The 25,734-nt window shown below is 38.4% G+C and overlaps 1 protein-coding gene across 4 annotated transcripts in view; it reads right to left on the bottom strand.

Moving 5' to 3' along the window:
* KCTD7 (potassium channel tetramerization domain containing 7) overlaps positions 1 to 24,189 on the bottom strand; it is a 102,049-nt gene extending 77,860 nt beyond the window's left edge. For 2 of the 4 annotated variants that reach the window (XM_044054235.1, XM_044054236.1), the window contains exons 1-2: positions 23,800 to 24,188; positions 11,978 to 12,147 (exon numbers count right to left, since the gene is read on the bottom strand). In XM_044054235.1, coding sequence (XP_043910170.1) covers positions 11,978 to 12,147; positions 23,800 to 23,946 — 317 coding nt within the window. In that variant the 5' untranslated portion in view covers positions 23,947 to 24,188. Of the gene's footprint in view, positions 1 to 11,977; positions 12,148 to 23,144; positions 23,399 to 23,799 lie in introns of those variants that run through there. The other 2 variants (XR_006362575.1, XR_006362576.1) reach the window with 2 other exon arrangements.
* Between the last annotated feature and the right edge of the window lie 1,545 nt (positions 24,190 to 25,734).

Raw genomic sequence — 25,734 nt, 5'->3', positions numbered from 1 at the left:
TGGTAACTGTCTCAAAGAAGTCCACCAGGTTTAGGAGGCATGATCTGCCCTTAACAAAGACGAACTGGGTAGGGTCTAGTGTTTGGAGGTTCCCAATGTCTCTGTTAATGAGTTCCATGATGATGCGCTCCATAGCCTTGCAGACCAAGCTAGTCAGGCTTATAGGGTGATAGTTCCCGGGGTCTGTTGTGGCTCCACCTTTGTGGAGTAGAATAACTGTTGCTGTGCGCCACTCTATAAGTAGATAACCTGTGGAGAGACTGAGTTTGAACAGTATGTTTAGGTGAGAGGTTAGTTCATCTTTGAGCTCGTGTAGGACGCAGCCTGGGACACCGTCCAGTCCCATTGATGCTGTGTTTTTGGCTTTGGAGAGGGCTGTTTTAACCTGAGTGTCTGTGATTTCAGAAGCTCTACATTCTTCTGGTATGGTTCTGGACCCTTTTGGGGGTGAGAGGGGGGTGAAGTTTGTGCTGAACATGTCTGCCAGGATGTTGGCAATATCAGTCGGTTCAGTGTATTTTGTACCATTCTGCACTAACTCTGAGCAGATCTGAGCATTGCCACTTAGATTCTTGACATAGCTAAATAATACCTTGTGGTTATCTTTGGAGTACTTGGCAATTTTTCTTTCGAAACTCGCCTTGGATGATTTTATGAGGGATCGTAGTTTCTTGCTGATACTGATCAGGGATGTCTTCTCTTCTTGTGATTTTACTCTTTTCTGTACTAGTTTCCTCCTTCTATTGTATAGCTTGTTTAAGGCAGGAGTCCACCAGACTGGTTTCCTTTTCTTAGAGGAGTGAGTCTTGGTTTTGCTTGGGATAGCACGATCCATGCATTCTTGTAGGTGCCCGTAGAATGCATTAGTAAAGGATTTTGCAGCTTGGACAATGTTATCCTTTAGCATGAGGGTTTTGAAGCTTTCCACCTCGGTCTTAAGTAATGTGAAGTTTGCTTTTGAAAAGTTTTTCACAGTGGTTTCCTTGTCCGGGGGTGGGGACGGAATGTGGATATCCAAAGTGATTTGTTTATGGTCAGATCCAATCAGTGAGGGATTGACCTCTGGTGTGGAGCACCGGTTGCCCATGTTGGTGATGACCAGGTCCAATATGTTGTCACCTCTGGTGGCAGTGTTGACCAGTTGATCCAGGGCATTTGAGTTTATAAATTCTAGGAAATGTTGGGCAAGGGAGTTAGTACTTGAGTAGTTCTCCCAATTAATGTTTGGGTAATTGAAATCACCCAATATTAGGGTGTTTGGTAGGACCTTTATATTTCCCAGTGTTTCCAGAAATGTGGAATGGGGGTCCTGGGACATGGTGGGTGATCTGTAGCAATCTATAATTTGAACTGCAGTTTTCCTCGTTGTTAGTTGCACATGGATGATCTCTGAAGCATCGTGCTCTGCCACTAACCTGGAGGTGTGGGTATCCTTGATGAATATGGATACGCCCCCACCTTTTGTATTTCAGTCTGGGTTCTGTGGCCAAAATGTATGGTATGAGTTGTATCCTGGTAGTACTGGGGTGCTCTCTGGAGCCTTAAACCAGGTTTCTGTTGCTGCACATATATCAATTTTCTCCATACTGAGGAGTGCCTCGAGTGCGTGCATTTTGAGGTTTAGACTTCTGGCATTGAGTAGCATTACCCTCAGTTTTTTGTTACTTGTGCTATTTATGGTGGCGGGTTTGTCTTTTGAGCCTTGCCTAAAAAGGGCATTATGGGGGTGGCAAGAGCCTTGGCCAGTATTCGAAAGCCTAAGGGTGACAGGTGCAAGCCATCTCTAGCAAAGCAGCGTGGCTTGTCGAGCATGTCATCCCAGGCGGACAGATAATGAAGTAAAAAATTGTAGATCAACACCACGAAAAGTAAAATGAACTTTATTCACAGAATGACACTGGATCCCCTTTGAATGACACCAGAAACTTAGCCAATTGTTGAAGTTGATAATTTTTTCTTTATACTGTGGTATCATTCTTGGTGAGGGCAGGATGCTACTTAGGGTTAGGGTAATACCGGCCTGGGCTACAAGATCAGAGAGCTCTTCCATGTCTCTTTTCATGTAGTCCAGGAAGGTACGGCTCAGGTAATTCACACCAACATGGATAATGACAGAGTCGTATTTGTACTTGTTCTGGCGTGACCTGAGTGCTTGTGTTATGTGGCAGATCCTGGCACCCGACAGGCAGCTAACAGTAACCTTCTCCTTATTCTGCCTAGTGAGTGGGACGTCAGTGTGCCTGACTATAGAGTCACCTATTACTAGTATGTTGGGTATGTTATTTTGCCTTAAGGGCTGTGATTGCATGGCACACTGGTTTTGTGAAGTATGTGTTTCATGATTTGTGTTGGGGGGTGGAGGTTGCTTGGATGTCTGCTTTGGAGGTCTCTGTTGCTTTTGCAGATTTTTATTTAGAGCCTCCTATGTTTTCGTGTATTTATGTGTGTTTTTTGCTGGTGCTGGTTTAATGGGTCTATGTGAGACTAGTGGTGTGATGCAAGTATTTCCCTTCTCCTCTTGACTGTCTGATCCAGCTTTGGGTTGAGACAGCTTAGCCTCCAGTTTGGCTGTATAATTGCATCTCTCGCATGTATATGTATGTGTTTGGTGGTAGGAGGAGAGGGTTGTCTGTGTACATGAGGCAATGGTAACATTGCCTCAAAATGCCCAGATTCACCAGTTGGACTGGAGAGTATGCCTGAAACTGCTCTTTGGACATAACTGGATAGGTACAGTGAACTGTTTTACTGAATGGCTGGTAAGGTTGAATAGAGAGCCTTGTCCTTCTATACAGTATAGGAGGGTCTAGTGCTAGGGTTTATAAGTGCTTGCTATGTGTTTTGAGCAAGTGCTGGGCTGAGAAATGAATGGCTTGAGTACTTAAGTTGAAAGTTTGTCTAGTTCCAAGGGAAAAATTGAAGAGGAGACTTTGTGGAGCCGGGAATAGTTATACCCTAGCTAACCGGCATTGCCTGGCGTGCAAAACTGGGAAATGCGGTATTTATAGCAGTGAAATGAAAGAATCAAACTGTGCAATTAGTGGTACTAACAATTTGTGCAACGAGTAGTATTAACTAGCAGTGCAATGAGTAGTATTATCAAACTGTATAATTAGTGGCACTGTCAAATGGTGTAATGAGTAGTACTATCAAACAGTGCAATAAGTAGTATTATCAAACTGTACAGTTAGGGGTACTGTCAAACAATGCAATGAATAGTATTATCAAACTGTACAATTAGTGGCACTGTCAAATTGTGCAATGAGCAGTATTATCAAATGGTGCAATGAATAGTATTATCTAATGGTGCAGTGTGAGTAGTATTATCAAAATGTACAATAGGTGGTACTATGAAACAATGCAATGAGTAGTTTTATCAAACTGCACAATTACTGGTACTATCAAATGGTGCAATGAGTAGTATTATCAAATGGTGCAATGAATAGTATAATCTAATGGTGCAGTGAGTAGTATTATCAAAATGTACAGTAGGTGGTACTATCAAATGGTGCAATGAGTAGTATTATCAAACTGTACAATTAGTGGCACTAACAATTTGTGCAATGTGTAGTATTATCTAGCAGTGCAACGAGTAGTATTATCAAACTGCACAATTAGTGGTACTGTAAAATGGTGTAATGAGTAGTATTATCAAACAGTGCAATAAGTAGTATTATCAAACTGTACAGTTAGGGGTACTGTCAAACAATGCAAAGAGTAGTTTTATCAAACTGTACAGTTAGTGGTACTATCAAATGGTGCAATGAGTAGCATTATCAAACGGTGCATTGAGTAGTATCAAACTGTACAATTAGTGGTACTATTAAACTATGCAATGTGTAGTATTATCAAATGGTGCAGTGAGTAATATTATCAAACTGTACAATTAGTGGTACTATCAAACAGTGCAATAAGTAGTATTATCAAACTGTATAGTTAGGGGGTACTGTCAAACAATGCAATGAGTAGTTTTATCAAACTGTACAGTTAGTGGTACTATCAAACAGTGTAGTGAGCAGTATTATCAAATGGTGCAATTAGTAGCATTATGGAACGATGCAATGAGTAGTATTATCAAATGGTGCAGTTAATATTATAAATCAAGGAGTGGTGGTACACAGGACTAATACACTGCAGGTGAGTTCTGAGAGTACAGGGTCTGAATCATTTCTTATGTCTTTATGACTTCATTGCTTATGTAGCATCCTTTACCACCACGTTTTATGCACATGCAAATAGCTGCATGGATGCATCAGTCCTCCTTAGAAGTAAATACAATACCAAATTTAAAAATGCCCCGATACAGTGGAACCCTAATATTAACAGGTTCTGTAAGAAAATGAAAATAAAAACTAATTGAATGCAAAATTTAACTGTCATGATCTCATGATGCTAATAACACTCTTGGATCAAATCAATCAAATCCAATTATGAGGTACAAATAGGAACCCAGGCAAAGTATAACCACAAAAGCTTTTTTTTTTTTTTTTTTTTTTTAGGTATGTTAGAAATCTTATAAACAATGCCCAGCTACTAGTAATGGATATCACATAATCAGATCCAGAGCATTACCAATCTACTAGCAGACAAATTTAGTTCAAAATTCACTTCCCGATCCCTCTCATAATTCCAAATTACATATCTGCATCTACAATTTCCCCCTCAACTCTCCCAAGAACAAGTCCTCAAGGTGCGATCTAAGGCCAAGAACATTAATATTATGATGCCAGATGACATACCAGGCTGTCAAGCTGTCAGCCTGAAACATAATTTGTCCAGTTCCCTACACAAGTTATTCAATATTAGCCTCCAAAAAAGCTTTTTCCCTCTTGCCAGATGAATGCAAGACAGCAATAGCCATCCCGTTACACAAAGGTAGGGCTCCAGTGGACCCATGTAATTATAGTCCCATAAGTTTGGCCAGCCACATCAGTGAGGCTATGGAAAGAATCATTATAGAATTAATAAAAAAGGACAGAAGCAACCTACACACTCTCAACCCTATCCAATTCAAATTCAGTCATATGCTGTAGCTTTACCGGAGCATGCTACCTGCTCTGTTTTATTGTAGATGCTGCATGATCTGATACACATTTTCAAGCCCTGTCATGCTGGCTTAGAAGGGACAGTAAACATAGAGGGTATAACAGTAGGCTCTTCTTTTGGACAAGTATCAGCTCACAGCAACATGCTAATGGCACATTAAGCTGCATTACTGTTGGCAGGCCAAGGCAGGGGCATGCTTCCCAATTTACTCCTCTAAGCAATTATGGTTGCAATTTAAGTATTATTTGTACCCATACTTTTGTTTTGGCTAACAGTATTTAAAAAAGATAAAAGATTGAATTACTGTATGCTGATAATGCTTCAGTGCTAGAGTCTCATTACTGCTTCTGTTATAAACAATCTCTTAGACAGACAGGCAAAGCATTGGGAATGAATAGTAGTATACATTTTTTCTTTTCCTTTTGTTTTTTTTTTGAGAAGTTGTACTCCTTCACACCAAATTTTCTACTACCTGATCGATCACACCATTGCTTCACTTCTGACCCTTTTACTGTAAGCACTCTTTGCAGTCCTACATTATCTTAGCTGCCATTGTGCATTCCAAGAGCACTAATAAAAGCCACCATTGTGATAGCAACAAAATGGATCAGCCAGCTTCGTTAATTTTTACCAGTTTGTACAAGTCTGCCCATCATTCGTTAAGGCAGCAGACAATAAATATACTTTTCTACTTTGTATAATTTACAAGGTCATTGAGAAAATATATTTTTAAAAAGATCTGCCACACAGCTTATTTCTGCCTCTGCAAATTTAAAGCCAACACAGCTTTCCAGTTACTAATGCTGTACAATAACTATATTTTATTTGTGCTTCTGAGATAAACACTTCTTGTGGTTGACCATACCATTCAAAGCACATTGAAGGCATCTGTGGTCCTCACTGCAAGCTTCCCATCTGATAAACAATGCCTTGTTCTTCCTTAATTTGTTACAAAGTTCTTCTTCATCATTGCATACTATAACTTTAAGCTGTCTTTATTTCATTTGTTTCACATGCCCTGTGTCAGTAAGTAAGTTGCTCGTCACCTCTGAAACACTGTTACATTTATTTTGTGAAATTCTGACCCTCTCCAGGTGGAAGGTCAAGAGAAGAACAGTAAGGTTGTGGAATGAGTGAAGAATTTTATAAGTGTAGCATCACAGGTGAGTTTTATTGTAAAGTGTCATCCCCAACTTTCAGGATGCACTAAGTTTACAGACAACATGTGTGATCAATCATGCCTTTGGAAGAAAGAAAAACAGAGCACTTTGAGCATTTTTTTGAATTTCATGTATTCCTCCACCCCCTGACTTTCACAAGCTCTGAAATGTTCATCAATCTATTCTTTGTTCTTATTAGCCATCTAATAAATAGACTCCATTTCCTCTATTGAGACCTAGTGAGAACAATACCAGCTATTCTTGAATCACCCCTGCCAAAAATTAATCACATTTACCTCAGGTATCCTCCCAACACCTAGCACTGCACTACATTTAGTCTTATCTAACACCACCAAAACAGAACACATACCAAGTAATAGGGTATCATCATAGATGCAAACTTAAAGTTGTATGACATATTAATGCTGTTGCCAGAAAAATACACCTTAAATTGGGGCAGCTTTACAAAGCCAGGTCATATCTCACTGACCACAGCAGGAACTGCAACATACCCCTTACTTCCAGGCTTGCTGTATGCATCTACAATTTTCACTAAACTTCAAGCTACACTAATGAAAGAGCTTGAGTACTATTATAATAAAATAAATTTGCATCTAGTTTCCCAAAATGAACCCATGACTGTAGTCCCCTGCAGAACATGAACTAGCTAGAACTACCACACTGCATATCATATACACAGTACATAATGGCACATAAAATACTACACCATCCCTCAAACAACCTAGCCATTCTGCAAACTCAGAAGGAACCTTCAATCAAAAGACCAATACCTAATAGAATCTCAAAAAGTCCAGTGACTCACGTGGGAACTCCTCATACTCCATATGCATAGCTAAACTATTCATGAACATTCCCTTCACCATCAGGCCAATAAACAACCTGCTCTCTTTTAAGACTAACCTAAAACTACACCTAAATCATACTAGAATCTGTTCTAAATCTCCAAGATAAAAATGCTCAACCACTTAAGTTTTCCTCTTCTTACTTACTAAACCACGTCTTCACAACTGGTTTATGTCTTACTAAAATGAGTTTACCACACTCATCCCATGAGGGTTGTATGCTTTATTGTTCTCTTACCAGTTTACATATCAGCGTGAAAATAGATGTACATCACATGACTTAAGCATAAAGGTTTGATGCTCTCCTGCTTAATAATGTTGTTACGCTGATAACTTCCTTCTTCAACAGTATCCTGTAATGTGTACCACTTTCACGTCTTAGAACTTACTACAGTTTTTAACTTTGTGTGGTATTTCCCGTTTATTTCGTTTTAATGAATCCCATAATTTATTGCAGATTTTTCTTTAGAGTTTACTTAAACATTGTCTTTCTCCATAGGTCTTTGCTGAAAATGAGCATTGTACCTAGTCAGACTTTCTTGGTAAACAAACACAAACAAAATAACAAATAGCTCCAGAACTGGCATGTTTTTGTCTGCTGGAAAATATTTAGCATTCATGTGCATTTGTATAAATGCCAAAGACACACAGATACCCATAGACCTTTTCCTTGGAGGGGTGGTGGCCTGCACAGTGTCCCTGAGATTTGCAGGCTTCTACTACATGTGTCTCCCCATTCCAGTGCCTCCTTCCCCATCTCCTTCCTGATATTCATGCCACATTCCAGTTTTGCCTCCCAATACTCACCTCACCTTCCTCCTCATTCTAAGTACTGCATCAATATGGAGCAAGGAGCATAAAAGGACTACTGATTGTACCCCGACTTAGAAATGGGGTCAATTCCTGTCATGGTATTAGAAACCCAAAACAAATGGAGAAATTAGTACCCCCTAAATGTCCCTGTACTTAACTAATATTACTAAACAAAGCTCATAACAAAAACAGGATAAATTCTGAACTCATGGTATACCTCCCTTTCAGACTCCACTAGAACAAAGTAGTCACCAAACTGCTTCCGCCCTGAAAGCACATAACTGGATCAGCACATGCAAAATCATATAACCTACCTCTTTCAATATCTGCACTTCTCATCATCTTCTCCTCAGTCTCTCTTTTCACTCGCTAGTACCTACCTTCATTTCTGAGGTCTATTCAGCAGTGCATATATCTATAAAAGTGAGCCTGTAAACCTGTGTAAAGGACTGCACATACACACATCAGTCTATTCTCGATCTGTAATTGGGAGTAAAGTGAATTCTGGCATAGTCCTTCATCTCCATGAGGGTTTCCTCGAAGTTCGTAACATACAAAAAAACAACAATGGTGAAGTGATTTTTTTACGCCTCATCTAGGAAGAATTGAATCAAGGTCTGCATACATAGAAAGATTCAAGAAGTGAGTGATATTTGTCACAAGTGGCATTTCTTCAGAGAAGTACATGGTGGATTACACAACGTTATCGGTGCATTCACATACAGATTGCTTCAGAACCTGCTTCGGTCACAAAAGCCTAAAGGTAAATCCTGTGAACACATTGTTGAAATGCTGAAAGCAATTCCAAAAACACGCTCAAAACAACACCGGAAACAAAACTGTGAGACTGCAATCCGTCTCCGCTAGGCTAGTCAGTCAAGTGATGAACAGGACTCGGACCAAGGAATTAAAAACTGTTTATTGAATATACACTAAACAACGTGGTAAGCGCTTTCATCTGTGATTGCAGACTTCTTCAGTCCACTTTACATCAATATGTAATACGTATTTAATAACTTTTTGGCGCCAAATTCATTAATAATTTTAACAACCAATTCCACACTTCTTATTTATTTGTTATTTATTTGGTTATATGCCCCCTTCATTGTTATTTTGTGCAGTGTGTATTTTGTGCAGTTTGATTTTAAGTATTCATTAGGCAGAGTTGTTTTTATTGTACACAATATTTATGTTATTAATTTCATAGCATTTATATATTTGTATATTTTAAATATTTTATGGTAGTAGATATTATCAAATATTGTTTTTTATCTACTTTTTTAAGTCTTTTTAGTTGTTGAGTTTACCTTATTGAGTATATACACCTGATGGGTATTGATTTTATGGTGAAAATGAATTTTATCGTGTTTTTATATGACATTTGTACTGGCACTTTAAATGGAAGTGGTTGTTAAAATTATTAATGAAATGCTGAAAGGACATTTTGAGCCTAACTCACTGATAACAGTGAAAATAAAATCAGTAACTGCAGCCACAGGTCTAGGAGATGGAGACACAGAACACTGCTGAACTGAAACAGTGTGCTGTGAGTTGTGAATCTGGTCAGAGATGGATTTGTGAGTGGTATTTGAAGTGAGGCTTTCAAAATCAAGATTTAATATTTTCAGAGGTGGGTGCAATTGCTTTCAGGATTCAGATCATAAAAACAAAAACAGTTGAGGTAGCTTGAATCACGTTAATGCTGTTCACAAATTCAAAATACAGGCAAATCTTAAGAAAGGTAAAACGTTTCATTACTGATATAAGAGTAAAAATCATAGTCCACAAATTTGTAATTATAAAGAGCCTAAATGCCACAGCTGTGGAAAAAGTGGGCATCTAAAACAATCATTTTTATTCTTGCCCTGCAACTGTACTTTATGCAACATAAAAAAAATGACATAGAGAGAGAGAACCAAACACAGGAAAATGACACCAATTTACCAATGTCTTCCATAAGTTCCCAAAAAGAGGAAGAACTCTTTATGTCTACATTTATTATGCATGCTGAATGAATGTATGTGAAAAAAGACACTGGTATAGCAGAACTAAATACCAACAGATGTTTCATACACTATCTTCTCTGCTAACAAGGTACTACTGTGAAGCTTAAAATGTGCACAGGTGAAAATGTGTCTGTGTTGTGTAATATAATGGTTACATTAATGAGGAGCAGACAGAATGCTAATCTTTAACTATGGTATAAAGTGAAGAACCAACTTTGTACACTTGGAATTGGCTGCAGAAATTAACATTAAACTGGAAACATATTAAGTTGTAAGCTTCCCTCCTCCCCGCACCATCTTACTAATGAGTGCTAAGCCTATCTCTGACATTGTCCCTAACCCCATCCCTTGTACCTTACCTTACAAAGTTCCTTTCTGTAACACTAACACTATACAAGGCACTTGGGACAGGCACACCACACAGAGCATTACACATGCTCAGCATTACATATCCCCTTTCTTTGCCCTAACTCTAACCCTAACCTAGAAACAACTGAACACATTCCCAACACCACAAATACAAACAAGCAAACAGACACTACACTAGATCTATCAACTACTCTAGACCTTACTCTAAACTTAACCCCCTCTGTCTGTCACACACACACACACACACACACACACACACACACACACACACACACACACACACACACACACACACACACACACACACCTACCCTTTAATGCTGAAAGTGTATATCTGAAACTTTCATGGTTAGATTCAAAAACAAACCCATATTTGGCCAAAGTACCACACACCATACAAAACATACACATCCATCTAGCAACCAACATCACTTACCTTTGACACTTGGCCAAATTACCATTTGACAAACCAAGTATTGGTCAAACACTAGGGATCCATACATACACACACACACACACACACACACACACACACACACACAGAGGTGTAGTGAAAATAAATAACACACCCAAATGTCGATATCACTAAACATCAGCAAAATAAAGTCAACACAAATATGCATACTCAGAGACATAACCTTCTACTATAAAAGTATAAAAGCAATCTTTTTTGCAGGAGGGTAAACCTGGCTGTACCCCCAAACCCTGATACTTACATATTCAAACTTTGAGATCACACAATACAGGGGGAAAAGGGCACATTCCCTGATCTCTGTATTGTAGTGATCTCGCCCAATTGTCGATTAGCTGTTTTGTTGAACAAATTGTATTGACAAAACAGTAACTATTTCCATAATTGACCGAAGTAATCTCACCTATAGCTATATATATGAAGTAATGTATTACGTCGACATACCACAATGTCAATGACAAAAATATCAACCACAAAAGGTCTACAATGTAAATGCTAACAGTCAACTATGCATGTGCAAGTAAAATCCTCGTTGCATGCAACCAAACAAAAAAAAAAAATCTACATTGTTATTGCAGAGGGACAAGCCCCCCTACACCCCCAACCCACTGCCAATTATATATACTAACTCTGAGAATGTATAATCCCTGAGAAGAGGGAATATTCCGCCACTTGGGGATTTTCACTCTTGTCACACCTGTTGACCATCTGCATATGTTGACCTTTTGTAGTTGAACAGTAGGCCATTGACATTGTGGTGTGTCGAAGTAATGTAGTAGAACCAAACACACACACACATGCATACAGATATTCATGACCCATCTTCTTCCCAAAATGATGTGAAATAGTAAAGAAATACAATTATACAAAATAAGAATGCAACATGTTTGTTCTGAATATGTTCCACACCATTTTCACCGTTTACAGACTAGCTCAAACTTCATAAAATTATACTGGCAGATATTTTGCAATAGCAAATGCAGATCTGGCTCTGATAAAATATTATTGTTTCTATGCACTTAATAAAATGAAGTAAAAACTGCCAGTTTGCAGATGTTTTTGGGTAGCAGGATACCATAAATGGCATCTTTAAGGAAGATACTTGCAAGACGTCAGTTTCATAAATGCTGGAAATAACATTCAGTGTGTTATACTGACCTAACAATAACATTTAAAGTTTAGCAGCATTAATTGTATTGAGGCTGTATCATGCAGCATATTTTAAAGGTAAAAGGAACATGTGCATACCCAAAATACTTTCCATCCCGATCAATGAAGTACCGCCCTTCTGTGTCCTTTGGAATGCGATGTCTTCCACTGAACATAACAGCTAGCATGGAATCTTCAAAGCGTCTCAATGTGGATAATCTTGTGGTGTAATACATACCACCCACATTAAGGGAGACTACTTCAGGAAACTGAGGAATTGCAAACAGATGTACGAGATGTTTAAATGATTATCCATTCATAACTGCAAGATTCAACAATCAAGTCACATTTACTGCAACAGGCTGCAGTAGTTTCAGACTTTTGATTTATTATATTCAAGGTCATTATTCCCCACGGTCTGTACAGTGTATATATATATATATATATATATATATATATATACATATATATATATATATATATATATATATATATATATACATATATATATATATTACCAATTAGACAGTAATGCTGCAAGGCTTTCCCTGAGCTTATAAGAACAAAAAATTACCAGAAATCAAATATGTATAAAATTAGTTCCACATGTAGTAACCTACATACCTTCAAATGCACTGGTGTCAATTTTACATCAGACTGTTCTTAAAAGAGCCCAAAATTTTGTAATGACCATATGGATAACAGTTTGCACTAATTTTGATTAAAATTTGAATACACCTGTAGTGAGAGTTATGCTAAATAGACAAGCCATTTACACAGGCCCAGGCAGCTGAATGTGAAAGCTGAACCAAGGAAAATTTGCTGTATTTAAAGATGCCACACTCGAACACTGCTCTGGTAACCATCCCTTCTGTTAGGTTAGTACCAGATAGGGGTTACACCACTCCTGTCTGCATAATCCTTCACTGGTCTTGTGTCCATATATTCTTATTTGCTGAGCCTTGTTGTTCTCTTCCTCCCTTTATTAATCTGTCCACCTACAATATAATTAACTGATAAAGTTTAATGAGTTTTATTAAAGCAGTTTAAGCTTAAGCAGATAAAACACATTAAGTACAAATATCACACTTAAACACAAGCAAATTATGGGACACATTTAATATGCCTAACAGACTGATATTGTTGAAGATAACTAGGTTCATAGATAGTTACTAGACATGCAGTCCAGGAGACCATTAATGAGGAGGGTTTTCCATGATGGTTAAGGCTTTCACTTCATAGGCATGAAGTACAGGGTTTGATTCTGATCTAGGGTTATTGGCTATGCTTAAAATGGCCCTTCAAGGCAGTTAGCCTAGTATTCACCTATGAACCTATAAGCTTAGCCCAATTCCCAAATTACTCCAAAGCACTGTCTGGTTAAGTGACTTGCTTAACATCACTCCATAGCCAAATGAAGGCTGTGGGAATCAAACCCTGCATTATAGAAAATACCTCATTAACAGCTTACAGCCTTAGTCCTCTGCACTAATTGCTAGACATTATTTATTTGCTTGGTGATTAATTTAATTCAGAAAGTCTGAATTCCCAGCTATACAATTAATTGCCATTGCAACCTTGCACAAATTTTAAAAACTCCTTCTGATAGCCTATTCTAAAGGTAGAGAATATGACACCATTAGAAAGAAATTCACTTTGAGAGTACAAGTCTGCAGCATTGTACTCAGGATGTGGTTTTAGACACTCATAGATAAGTAATGCATTTCATATTTGACAGTTCTGCAGATGAGATGCAGCAGGATGAGCACCTAGGTGGGGGGGGGGGGGGGTGCAGTAAATATAAACGTCTGGGAAAGCTAAAGAGGTAGCAAAGACACAGGAAGTCTTGATTTCAAGATAAACATAGAGCAACATGTATGTAGTGGAACAAGGGACTGTGCATAAGGATGGACATGAGGGGAATGTGTAATCACTAAGAAAACAAGAGAATTCATTTAGGTTAGGTCTGTTTGATGATCGCAAAGGGCTAGTGCAACAAGGTAACTGTTGTGGGGAAAAACTCCAGGAAGGGAAAAGTGGCACCAAAGTGTCAGCTACCAAACGGATCACAAAAACGTACTGTGGCCAGTTCTAGAGGCCATACCTCTAAGTATATCCACAGTCATAAACAGAATGAGGAGTGGGGCAGCCACCAAATCTGTATAGGACACGAGAAACAAAGTGTAAAAAAAAAAAAAAAAAAAGGTTTCTAGAACATCATTCCAAGAAGGAACAAGTGTAAGGAAATGAAAATGGCATCCGTATGTCATTTGGAAGGATAACGTTATATAAGAGCTGATACTGCAGTTAGTCAGATCAGTACATCAACAGCTGCATTTAGCATGCTAATAGTGCAAGGTTATTGTAGAAATTTTAACTTCTCCCTGACCTGCAGCAACCCTAGAGATAGTATTTAAAGGGAGTGAACACTCCACAAGGGGCTTTCAAGAATGTATCCTACCCATTACCCCAGAAAAGTTATTAGAGTGTTTTTTCTTATTAAATTTTAACTGTTAATGCCAGCAGTTACCAATGAGTTTGTGTCTGCAGTGCAACTACTGATGGAAGCAGTTATTACTGCATTGTCATATATTCAGATATATGTGTATCACTCTATAAATCTAAATGGACTCAAATATAAAGAACCTTTACCCAAATAAGGGAGCTGCTGAGCCAACATTAGGCATCAGCAACACCAGAGCAGCACGTGCGATTGCAGACACTATGAGAGTATGGGGCACATATCCGCAGGAAATGCAGTGCCTTCTATATAGCATCATAAGAGAGAAATACAGATTAAGTCCTTAATCATACCTACTAGAGTTCTTCCAAGAAGGATTCAGTCCTAGAAACAGAAGAGGTCCACCAATGCATTAGAATGGCATAATAAGAGGAGATTCCGCATTTGCCTTCAATTCTAATCAGCTTAGGGTAAAAGAAAGAGCTTCAAACAGCTGCAAACAAATTTATAAGAGAGAGAGAGAGATATGCCAAAGCCTTGTCTCTAGAAGCCGATGTGGCATTGACAGGACACGTGTGGAAGAGAAGTACACTGAATAGTTCACTGCTTATTCACTGTAGCAGCCAATTAAATCATCATCATCATCAGGGCATGAGTCCTTGAATGATTTGTTTTAAGCAAAGTTTATGCCATCCCTGTATGCTTGTGGTATAGGTCCACAAAATGTAGAATGTTTATGGTTTGAGGAAGTAGGGCACAGTAACATAAAGGTTTGCCATGACAAGTTACTAGTCGTATGCGATACGCAGGGAACCCTGACCTGGCACGAACACCAGAGTCACTGCATCTGAAAAAGGATTGACATTTGTCCCAGACATAAGGCGATAAGAATATAAACTATTATAATTTCCATACACCCTAAAGCAGAGATGTCATTGTATGTCCTAGCATCCTGCTCAGTGACATGAATTAGGGTACCTCTCAGTATCCTAACAGCATTGACAGTCAAATGAATTATGGTGTCCTACAGTGACTCAGCACCCTGTCCGCTGAGATGAATTTTTCTTTACATTTCATTACTGAATTAGAGCGCTTGTCAGTTTCCAGTGTCTGGTTAAAAGATTTAATAGCATGAGTGTGAGAGATGCAGAATGCAGCCCAATGAGATAAATTGGGGCTCATTTCAGTGTTCCACCATATTGTTAAACAAGATGAATTAAGTGGCCTGTAAGTTAACATCTGTACTCTAGAAGCACATTTCTCAGTATGATTAATTTGGGTGCCCATCAGTGCCCTAGCATACTACATTTAAGTTAAATTCATAGTGCCCCAACATGTTACAAACCGAAAACAATTAGGGTGCCCATAATCGTCCTGTCATGCTTTGTACTGGGATGAATTTGGGTGCCCATTAAGTGTCCTGGCATACTATGCACAGAGATGAATTAGGTTGTCCATCATCGTCCTGTCATGCTTTGTACTGGGATGAATTTGGGTGCCCATTAAGTGTCCTGGCATACTATGCACAGAGATGAGTTAGGTTGTCCAGCATCTTCCAAGCTCATTTTTTCACTACAGTGAATTAGGTTATGTGCAAGAGAAAATATGACCCACTAGTCTATGTCTCTTGGCTGCAACTATCTGACCACAAAATAATGTTTCAATAAATTAGTCCAACAACACTAACATAGAACTTATCAACAATTCTGGATGTCAGGATTGATTACAAGATGAAATCTGACCATCACATAAACATGTTGTAAAAAAACACACACCAATAAATATTGCTGTATAATTCCTTACCACAACACTCATGCATGCAGATTCTATACAGATTCTCCTTACTATGCTAATCCTGCAATAAAGTAGCCATGTGTGCCACTAATACCACCACTACAGGTCACATCAGTGCCATGCCCTTAAGTAATTCCAGTGGCTAGAACATAAGCACCGCCTAACCTGCTCACAACATACAAACTCATTTATAAACCAGAACATTGCCTTAGTCTATAAAAATTGTCCAAATCTGCTTTATTGGCAGACTACTACACTATACTGATTAAATTTTACTGAGAGCAATCAAATCAAGCAACCTTGCAGGAGAATCCTTGTACTCAAGACAGCGTCCAAAAATATGGAACATATTACCCTCTCACTTAGACAAAGCAGTAGTCCTTTTAAATTTCAATGAAAGATGTGATTAACAGATACAGGACTATGTTTTTGTACCTCTCCTGGTTAACTATTCTGACCTAGCTATTGACTGACACCTACAATCCTCCCATCTCTCTATTTACTCCTTCCCTCTTTACTACTATCCACTAATACCTGTAAATATCACTATTTAAAAAATTTCCAAATTCCCCTCTCCCACATTTCCTCTCTCTCTCTCTCTTTTCTGCAAACCTAGCATTTCTCTTTCTTTTCTTAACCATCCTCTCCTCTGCTTTTTTTCAGCATTTCCTAGTTTATTCAATGCATATATTTTCCTTTTTCCAATATTTATTTTATATCTATCATATAATAATCTTATTGTTAGCTTATATGTACTGTTGTACTAATTATTGATTTGTCCTGTTTATTTCAAAGTTTTTTTTCCCTAGGCCTCATCTGGAAAGGGTTTGGATTGTTGCCCAGTAGGACAATTCTGATAAACAAATGCACTAAATAAAAAAAAAATAAGGTAAATAAACAGTATAACTGTTTGGTTCAGAGTATAAATGCAATGACCTGTTATCAAATTTCATCCAGCAGTTCTAGGACTATAAACTGTGATTTTAAGCAAGCCACTTAACCAGACAGTTTAATGGGTTTACTTAGTTAACAAATAGATAAACTATTATCCACAACAGGTACGTAAATCCAGAACAGTAGAATGCAGCTGCTGAACAAGCAGTAGCAGTCTAAAACTGGAATATGTTACAAATGGAGGTAGACCCATAAAGGTTCAGACAAAAATGACATGGTCATTCTGTGGTTAATAAAGGTTGTAAAAATGTCTGCATGCAGGTCAACAGTGTTCTCCTAATGGATACATACAGGAAAGGTTATATGTTCAGATATTATTTATACAGTCATGGGACACCATGGGCTATATACTTTGTTGTAATTTTGGCAAGTGGAATCCCAAAACTGAACGTTGATGGCTTCCCAATATTGCATGGAAGGAGCCGACACCAACAAGTTTTACTTGTGCTGCACATGGAAGTGCAAAACCAGATGAAGAAAATGGGCAGTCATATTACTAAAGGGGAAGAATGTGGTTCCTGACCACCCAACAGATCCCACTGCAGGTCCCCATTCTGTGTCAGGTTAAAACGCAGCATGACTACCCTTTATTTATCCCATTGCAATGGCACAGCAAAACATAAACTGTACCATTTCTAATACAGCAAGGACACCGGATGATATAATGTAGAAGCATGCCTCAAAGACACCCTGTGTAGGCAGTGATTTAGTCCACCAAGGCACTGAGACAACACATTAAATGAACATGCAAGACTATGAAGGTCACTGAGTGTAGTGCCATGATGCCATTTAATAATGCATCACTAACACTAAACATAGTTCCTTTCTCAATGACAGTTAAAAACGATGGTCTCAGAGTGACAACCATCACAATCAAAATAATGATTATGGACATGTCAACAGTAACAGAATAAATGATGGATGACAAACATCACAATCAAAATGATGATCATGGATATGTCAACAGTAACAGAAGAAACGATGGATGACAACCATCACAATCAAAATGATAATCATGGACATGTCAACAGTAACAGAAGAAACGATGGATGACAACCATCACAATCAAAATGATGATCATGGACATGTCAACAGTAACAGAAGAAACGATGGATGACAACCATCACAATCAAAATGATGATCATGGACATGTCAACAGTAACAGAATAAACGATGGATGACAATCATCACAATCCAAATGATGATCATGGACATGTTAACAGTAACAGAATAAACGATGGATGACAACCATCACAATCAAAATGATGATCATGGACATGTCAACAGTAACAGAATAAACGATGGATGACAACCATCACAATCAAAATGATGATCGTGGACATGTTAACAGTAACAGAATAAACGATGGATGACAACCATCACAATCAAAATGATGATCATGGACATGTCAACAGTAACAGAATAAATGATGGATGACAACCATCACAATCAAAATGATGATCATGGACATGTCAACAGTAACAGGATAAATGATGGATGACACTTTTCAACCTGTGCCATCTACAGGGCATACTATTAATATGTACATCAGTCATGCAGCCAACAGCCAGCTCCAACCCATAGTGTATCTCTCCTTAATGTAGCAAACACAGGAAACACACAGGGAGATGTTCATGTCTATGGGATATATTCCTGATGAGACAGATGTCATCTTTCGGCCACATGATGTGGTGATGGATAATGAGAAGAACATCATTCTGGAGTTTATTCAGGTAGAACAAAACTGTACAGACAGACTATGGTTTGCTGTATAGTGGTAAATATTGGCATGAAAACTGCCTATGGGAGAACAGCACATGTCCATTTTCACTGTTTTCAATGGCAGGTCATTTTATACCACTTTGGAATACTTTAACATAGTTGCCCACAATTTACTTCGGTACACTTATAAGGGAACCGGATTATTGTTGCTATGTTCCTGTCCTGATGTATGCTGCTATGTATATACATACACTCTTATTCACATTACATACTACCTGAATATAGCCATGGCCTAGAATTCCACATTTTTACACAATTATTTTTGGCACCTCATCTCTTTAAGCTTCAAAAGGTACATCCCATCCATTAGCAGAGTGCATCTTCCATTTGTATCCCTACACCCCTTGTCCCCAAGCACCTTGTTCCTGTTCACTAAGTCAGTGAATCATCACCTATATAAATCAGATTTGTGAGCCACACGGGTTGCACAGCTAGGCTTATAAGGGCCGTAGTGGTCATTAGTCTTGTATACACCTATTAATTAGTTATATGCCACATACAGCACTGTGTTAACAATGGAGTGCAGTGAAGTACATGTATACCTATTACGTCTGTGGCCATCACATTCTGTCAGGCTTCTCTCTTTCCTTGGTTTGGTATAACTGGCTTGATGGCTCAGCTCATACTGTGGTGCCACCAATCTAGGCACCTCACCTCAGTCTCTGTATCTACTACCTGGTTTGCTTCCAGTACTGTATGCATGCTGATCTGATAATCCGTGCACTGATGTACTGTGCCCTTTGGTGCACTTTTGCATCTTTCCTGGATGCACTTGCCATATTCTTGTTACACTTCTGTGGCAGCGCCTTTTCTCTGACTTTGATTTTATGTGCATGTGTGTATGTATTTGTGTTCACGGGTTCTCCTCGTCAATGACCTAATTTCCTTAAGGTCTGTACTTTTTCACTGGTCCATCCTTAACCAGATTTAACACCTTTGTGTTTACATTCTTATTTGCACTTTCATTGTGCTATTGTGCATGGACTTGCTACATTTTAAAAACATTGTGTGGTCTCTCTTTGCTTCTGTATGTATCTGTGGTAGTCAGGATGACCTTTGTTATGTCATTTCTGTGCATTTGCTGCCTCCTGTGGGTAGCATAGTGTGACAATGCTATTCTATAAATTTTTGCAGTTGGGCTTTTTGCATTGCTGAGCACATTCTACAATACATTCCAGACAAGCAGGGTAGGATCACTTACCTATACCAAACGCATCAGTCACAAAGCATGGAGTTTTTATCAAAAATTTCCCAAACATAGTTTTCTCCTGCTTAAGGACAACGATCAAAGATGAAATGGTCACACAAAAGTCTGAAAGTGGAATTGAAGAGTGCAAAGCTATGCTGGTGGATTAAAACTGGCTGAATTGGAGGATAAATGGTAGATGCTGGGGATCTGTGCAACACGCGAGGGTGGTAAGTGGAGTACCATGGGAATCTGTATCACAAACACTATATTTTGGACTAAGGGAGAAAACCAGATATGCTGTTGATGACAAAAAGTGGATGCAGAGTTCTTGTAGGAAAATAATATTTATGATGAGTGCATGGACAGCTACTGTGAACTGGAATAAAGGTCGCAATTTATGTGCAAAGTACTGCAAGTTTGTTGGTTGCAGCAACTCTGAGGAAAAGAACATGGAAGTCATTTACGTATAGGCTTAACTATTCTGAACAATTTAAGCCTGACCTGTAGAGCAGATAAGAAGCTCAACAAGAAAGCAGCATATGTGGAAAGCTAACGTTCTGTTGCCTTTATACTAGTAACTGGTTAGGTCTTATATGGGTAGAACCAGTTCTGGAGCTATCATGAATGGTTCAGAAAAGGTGCACCAAACTGGGCAGGGGAATGCAGACTTATCCAGAAAGAAAGGCTAGAAAGGCTGAGGCTTTTAGTATGGAAAATAGATGGGATCGAGGAGACAATATTCGACAAAGTGTGGGGACAGAATCTGTGTAGGCAATATCTGTGGAAAGGAATGTTGAGATGATATGACTCGTGGCAAAAGGAGGATTATTAAAATGAGAAGACGATGTTGGATGTTTTTCTCTACAGAAAGGATTATGAGTTCTTTGATGGCCTTAAAACGTGAGAACTGGACTAAAAAGAAACCATAGGGTATGCAAACGACAAACAGATATATATGCAAGCTCATTCTATGTGTTTGTATATTCTTAACTAAAACAAATGAAACTGTATTGCACTCAAATGTAGTCATGGCAAATGTTTTGTGCTGGGTCTTCCTACAGTCTGTGATTCTAGTTATTGGCCATTAGCTGCAGGGGTCTCCTTGGACTGCACTTAGCATCAATGAAACAGAATGTCTGGTTAGACTATTGTTACCCAACTAGCATACGTCCATCACGGACAAGGGTCTGTGGGCAAGCCCTGATTCTGACTAGGTAGGATCATGCATTTCAACTTCTCTTTCCTACTCTAGGAGCAGGTAGAACTCTAAGAGAGTAGACTTTCACTTCCTAGCTGGGAACTTTGACGGAATGCTCTATCCAGCAGACATTCACAGATACCTGTCCAATAGCTGGCAGTAATTCACCCAGTATTGTCTGTCCAATATAAGTGCATGCTAATTCCAGGAAAAAAATAATGTCTGCTTGTGTACTGCAGGATAACATTCACAATGGATGACTTCACTGTAACAGTAAAAGATTCACAATGGTTGATGCAAATTTCGGTAAAATGGAGTAGAGACTTGTTGCCTTGCAGTGCCTGGAAGTTTAAATTAGAAACAGGATGGAGGCTATGTAAGGTTTCAAATGGAGATGAAGAATATCAATAAAAATACGCTGTGTGGAAAAACAGAGGGGACACGAAGCTGACTTTTATACAATTTTAATATCAATTGAGAGCTTTTGATCACAAATAGGTCTTCTTCAGAATTAAAACTATGATCTAAAACTCCTTTTTATTCTGAAGAAGACCTATTCATGGTCAAAAGTGCTCAATCGATATTAAAACTGTATAAAAGTTAATTTAGTGTCCCTTTTGTTTTTGCACACATTTTTTTTTTATTGATTTTGTTTATTTTACCGCTGTGGCAGATGCATCTAGTTGTCATTTTTCAGTAAGTAGAGATGAAGAATAAGCAATTTAATGTTATACTGGCCATAAAGCACTTAGGCATCTAAGAAATAATGACTTTACAAAACTGATAAATGAATTGAGTAAGATGTCACCTGCTTGGAGCACATATGCATGACAACTGAACATCAAGGAAGTAGTCCACCCCCCCCCCCCCACAATACAAAGTATATCACTGAAACTGTGCTCCCTAACCCCTTAACCTCTCTTTCCCATGAATCACAGTGCTGTGCTGCTTTCTGCAGATAAAGACCCATATTACAGTTGAGAATGAAGTCACAAGTAATCCAAAGAATATGCATGTGTTCATTATACATAGTAAAGATACTTACCATGTTACCTTTATAACCAAAATGAATGTCCCTGCTGAACAAAAATAATGTTAGCAAAGATAGAAATGTATTAATACACATTATAAATTGAATTTCTGTTCTTATGATAAGAAGAAAGCAGTCCATGGCCTCATCTTGGTAAGCATTTATTCAGCAGGTTTCAGATGTGGAAACCCTCAGTGCAATCCTCTATGCCTTCAAACTTTATTTTTGTTTCAGGGTAACAGGAAAACAGTAGTCCTGATTTAAGACAAAATTACTTATAGGACATCTTTGGGTCTATATCACATAGCCGAAGTTCCATAACTCCGAACACCTAATGGTCGAACCATTATGTTCGAAGTTCCAGAACTTAGACTACGGGGGAAAAAAACGGACAACAAAATAAATTGTTGTAAGCAGGGGGCAAGCCCCCCTGCACCCCCCACACCCCTGCTACTTAAATATACCAACTCCAAGATCGCACCACATTGAACAGAATGGAAACTTCCGCTTATGAAGATTTCCATTCAAACTTTTACAAATTCGAACTTATGGTCTCGACCATATGTGGTTCGAACTTGTAAAAGTTCGACTACATTATAGGAACCTGACATCTTTCACACTTACTGGAGGGAGGGCAGGGTGGCAAGAATGAAATTCCCCTCAACTGTAAAAATAAATATTTTACCTTTAACAAACATTTTAAGATTCAAGAACATGCATAAGAAAGTCCCATAATATGGTCTGCAAAACAAGGAGAGCTGACATAATAAATATTATACCCTTCTAGGCATAGTTTTGCAAAAATGTAATCACTATATAAACACCGACCACAGACACTCTTCTTTCCTAAACTTGTACCTTGACAACATCATCCCAACCTTCTGCCTGAGGGAATATCATCAGCTGCCGAATAATCTTCCTCTTCCTGTATTTTTTAATCATGATGTTCCATTCCACAGTGGCAAGAAATCCTGCATCTGAAGCAAACACTTAGTACAACCCACTACTAGCTGGTAACCCATGTGATGTAGTAATTTCTTAACAAGATGCAGTGTATGTAAACAGGCGTTTGGTACAATAAATAGTTCATGTATGCATTTCCAAGATCTGCTGTGAGAGTTGGTCCAGACATCTCACAGAATGAATTAGCACATTAACTTCAGACATAAATGACTTGCAGAATATTATACTTCAGAAGGTCAGTCTACAAGACATACCCTACACCTGACTGACAGTGCAGATTACCAATAAAGATGGAGAATTACAGCTCTTAATAAGCTAAAAGTCCTATCATATGATGCAACAGGACGAATTGCAGTGCAATAGAAGATAACCACTCAGTTGCTAAGAGACCCAAACCCATAACGCAGCAGGATAAAAAAGAAAAGAAAACACAGAATCAAACAGAAACAGCACTGTCCATTTAAATGTTTGCATGGAAACAGCAGAATGATTACACAGCACCCTGCAACAACTAGAAACAAGACAAAAAGCAAATGAAGCCTCAGCATACCTCTTCTAAATTGTCCTTCAAGGGATGCAAAACACTACTTGTATTAAGAGAATCTGGTTTTATAAAACTGAATTCATCTCCAGCATTAGAAGTCGACATTGCATTGTTTGAATTTTCCATCAGCTGCTGACCTGCATGTACAACCATCCCTCTTGACTTGTCACTGCTGGATCCTGCAGATCCTAGAAATGCCACAATGGCACAGTTTCATCATTTGTCTCAGAGATGGCTGTCTTGCACAAATTCTCCCATTCCTCCGTCTCTTAGTCTAATCTAGTGCTTCACAGTATAAATAGACAAGATGCAATACAGTCTGATTTGGTTTTGCAGAAGGGATTCCCTTTAGGTTAACTAGTGCTAGTACTAAGACATCAAAGTAGGTGTGGCAACTGTCTGTGCTTATTTTAAAGACACAGTGCATACTGCATTTGCTATAAACGGAACTTCATCATTTTAACACCTGAAGTACTTTAATTGAATGGTTTCATAATTTATGGAGCCAGTGTGAACAGGTGCAGACAACTGCTACAGTTAATTGGCTTGCTCACAGCTTTCTGTGCAGAAATAGCGGGGTGCTTTGTTTAAAGTGCTGTATCAGGAAAGGGTTTTGCATCATTATAATGACACAGCTGAAGAGTATTTGTGTATGTGTCAGTATCAAGAAATTGTAATAATACATCTGCTATAAGAAAAAAAAAGATCATTGCAAAACCAAAAAGGACATGAAACCTTATGTTCTGTTATCTTGACAGAAGCAAGTAAAAGTAGCCACCCTTTGGTATATACAAACACCTATACTTAATACGTGGATGATAGCTCAACGCTTAGAAAACCACTGTCTATTTATTTAGTCCCTATTAAACAGTAAGTGCAAGAAAAAGCCAGACAGTTTTCAAGTATACTCCTAAGCTTTGTTTTGGTTAACTGAGTTACAGCATGACACATGACCTATAAGTGATTCTTGTGAGAATCAATCCTAGGATATAGGATGGGGAATATGATAATGGAATGTAGCAATATTATTCTTTCTTAGTGATTTGACTAATCCTACTTTGACAGTCTGAGTACTGCTTGATTTCACAACTAAACAAGAAAAGCTGTGCCACACACTGACTACTCTTTCTGTGAATGAATATCTTACAGTGTTGCCCTTTAACCACCCTATTACTTTTGATGGAAAAATCTTATACTACCTGACAATGCTTGCACTTTGCAGTCTAGAAACTGCCATATACTGTGGCCTAATAACCTTTGTGTAATGAAAATACTCATTTATTCTTGTAGACTGCTGGCTGATTAACTTAATATGCCTGAATTTTCCACCCTAATCTGCAGAGGTATATCAGTACCTAGCTTTGCTTCTTTGTCTTAAAATACCTGGAGCTGTGTGTAGAGTTCTGTGGGCAACACTGATCAGAACTCTTCAAGCATAATCTAACCACAGTCTTAAAAGGAAATGATCATTTCTACTGGCCTCCTACTTTGTTCCCTCCCAAGACATCTCTTTTTTTTTCACGTGATTAAACTCATAATTTAAGTAGATATTTCATATTCTTACTTCATGTACCTCAGCCATTTTTGGCCATTAATTTGACCATATATATGTGCAAACATAAGACAATGAAAATTTTAAAGAAATGATTGACTTGCTGGCTCATGTGTTCTGAATGTCAGACAGCATTGCTATGCCATGCTCAAGACTGCTGCCAGACACAAGGATGAGCATGACGCATGCAGAATTGCAGAAAATGAGGAAGCAGATGGTATTCCTGCTATAAACTGCTGCACAGCTGGGCTTGCTGCCTAGTGTGGAGCTTGCATTTTTACACGTAGGCAGATAAGGGGTATACTATGTGCATGTTAACCATAACATCTAGAACTGTGCTGGTTTATTGTTGAGAAAGCATGAATGCATTTATTTTGAATTGAAAGTGA

Source organism: Protopterus annectens, chromosome 13.part0, assembly GCF_019279795.1.
Source record: "Protopterus annectens isolate FY-2018-M chromosome 13.part0, PAN1.0, whole genome shotgun sequence".
NCBI lineage: Eukaryota > Metazoa > Chordata > Ceratodontiformes > Protopteridae > Protopterus > Protopterus annectens.
This window is presented reverse-complemented; position numbering and strand designations above follow the sequence as displayed.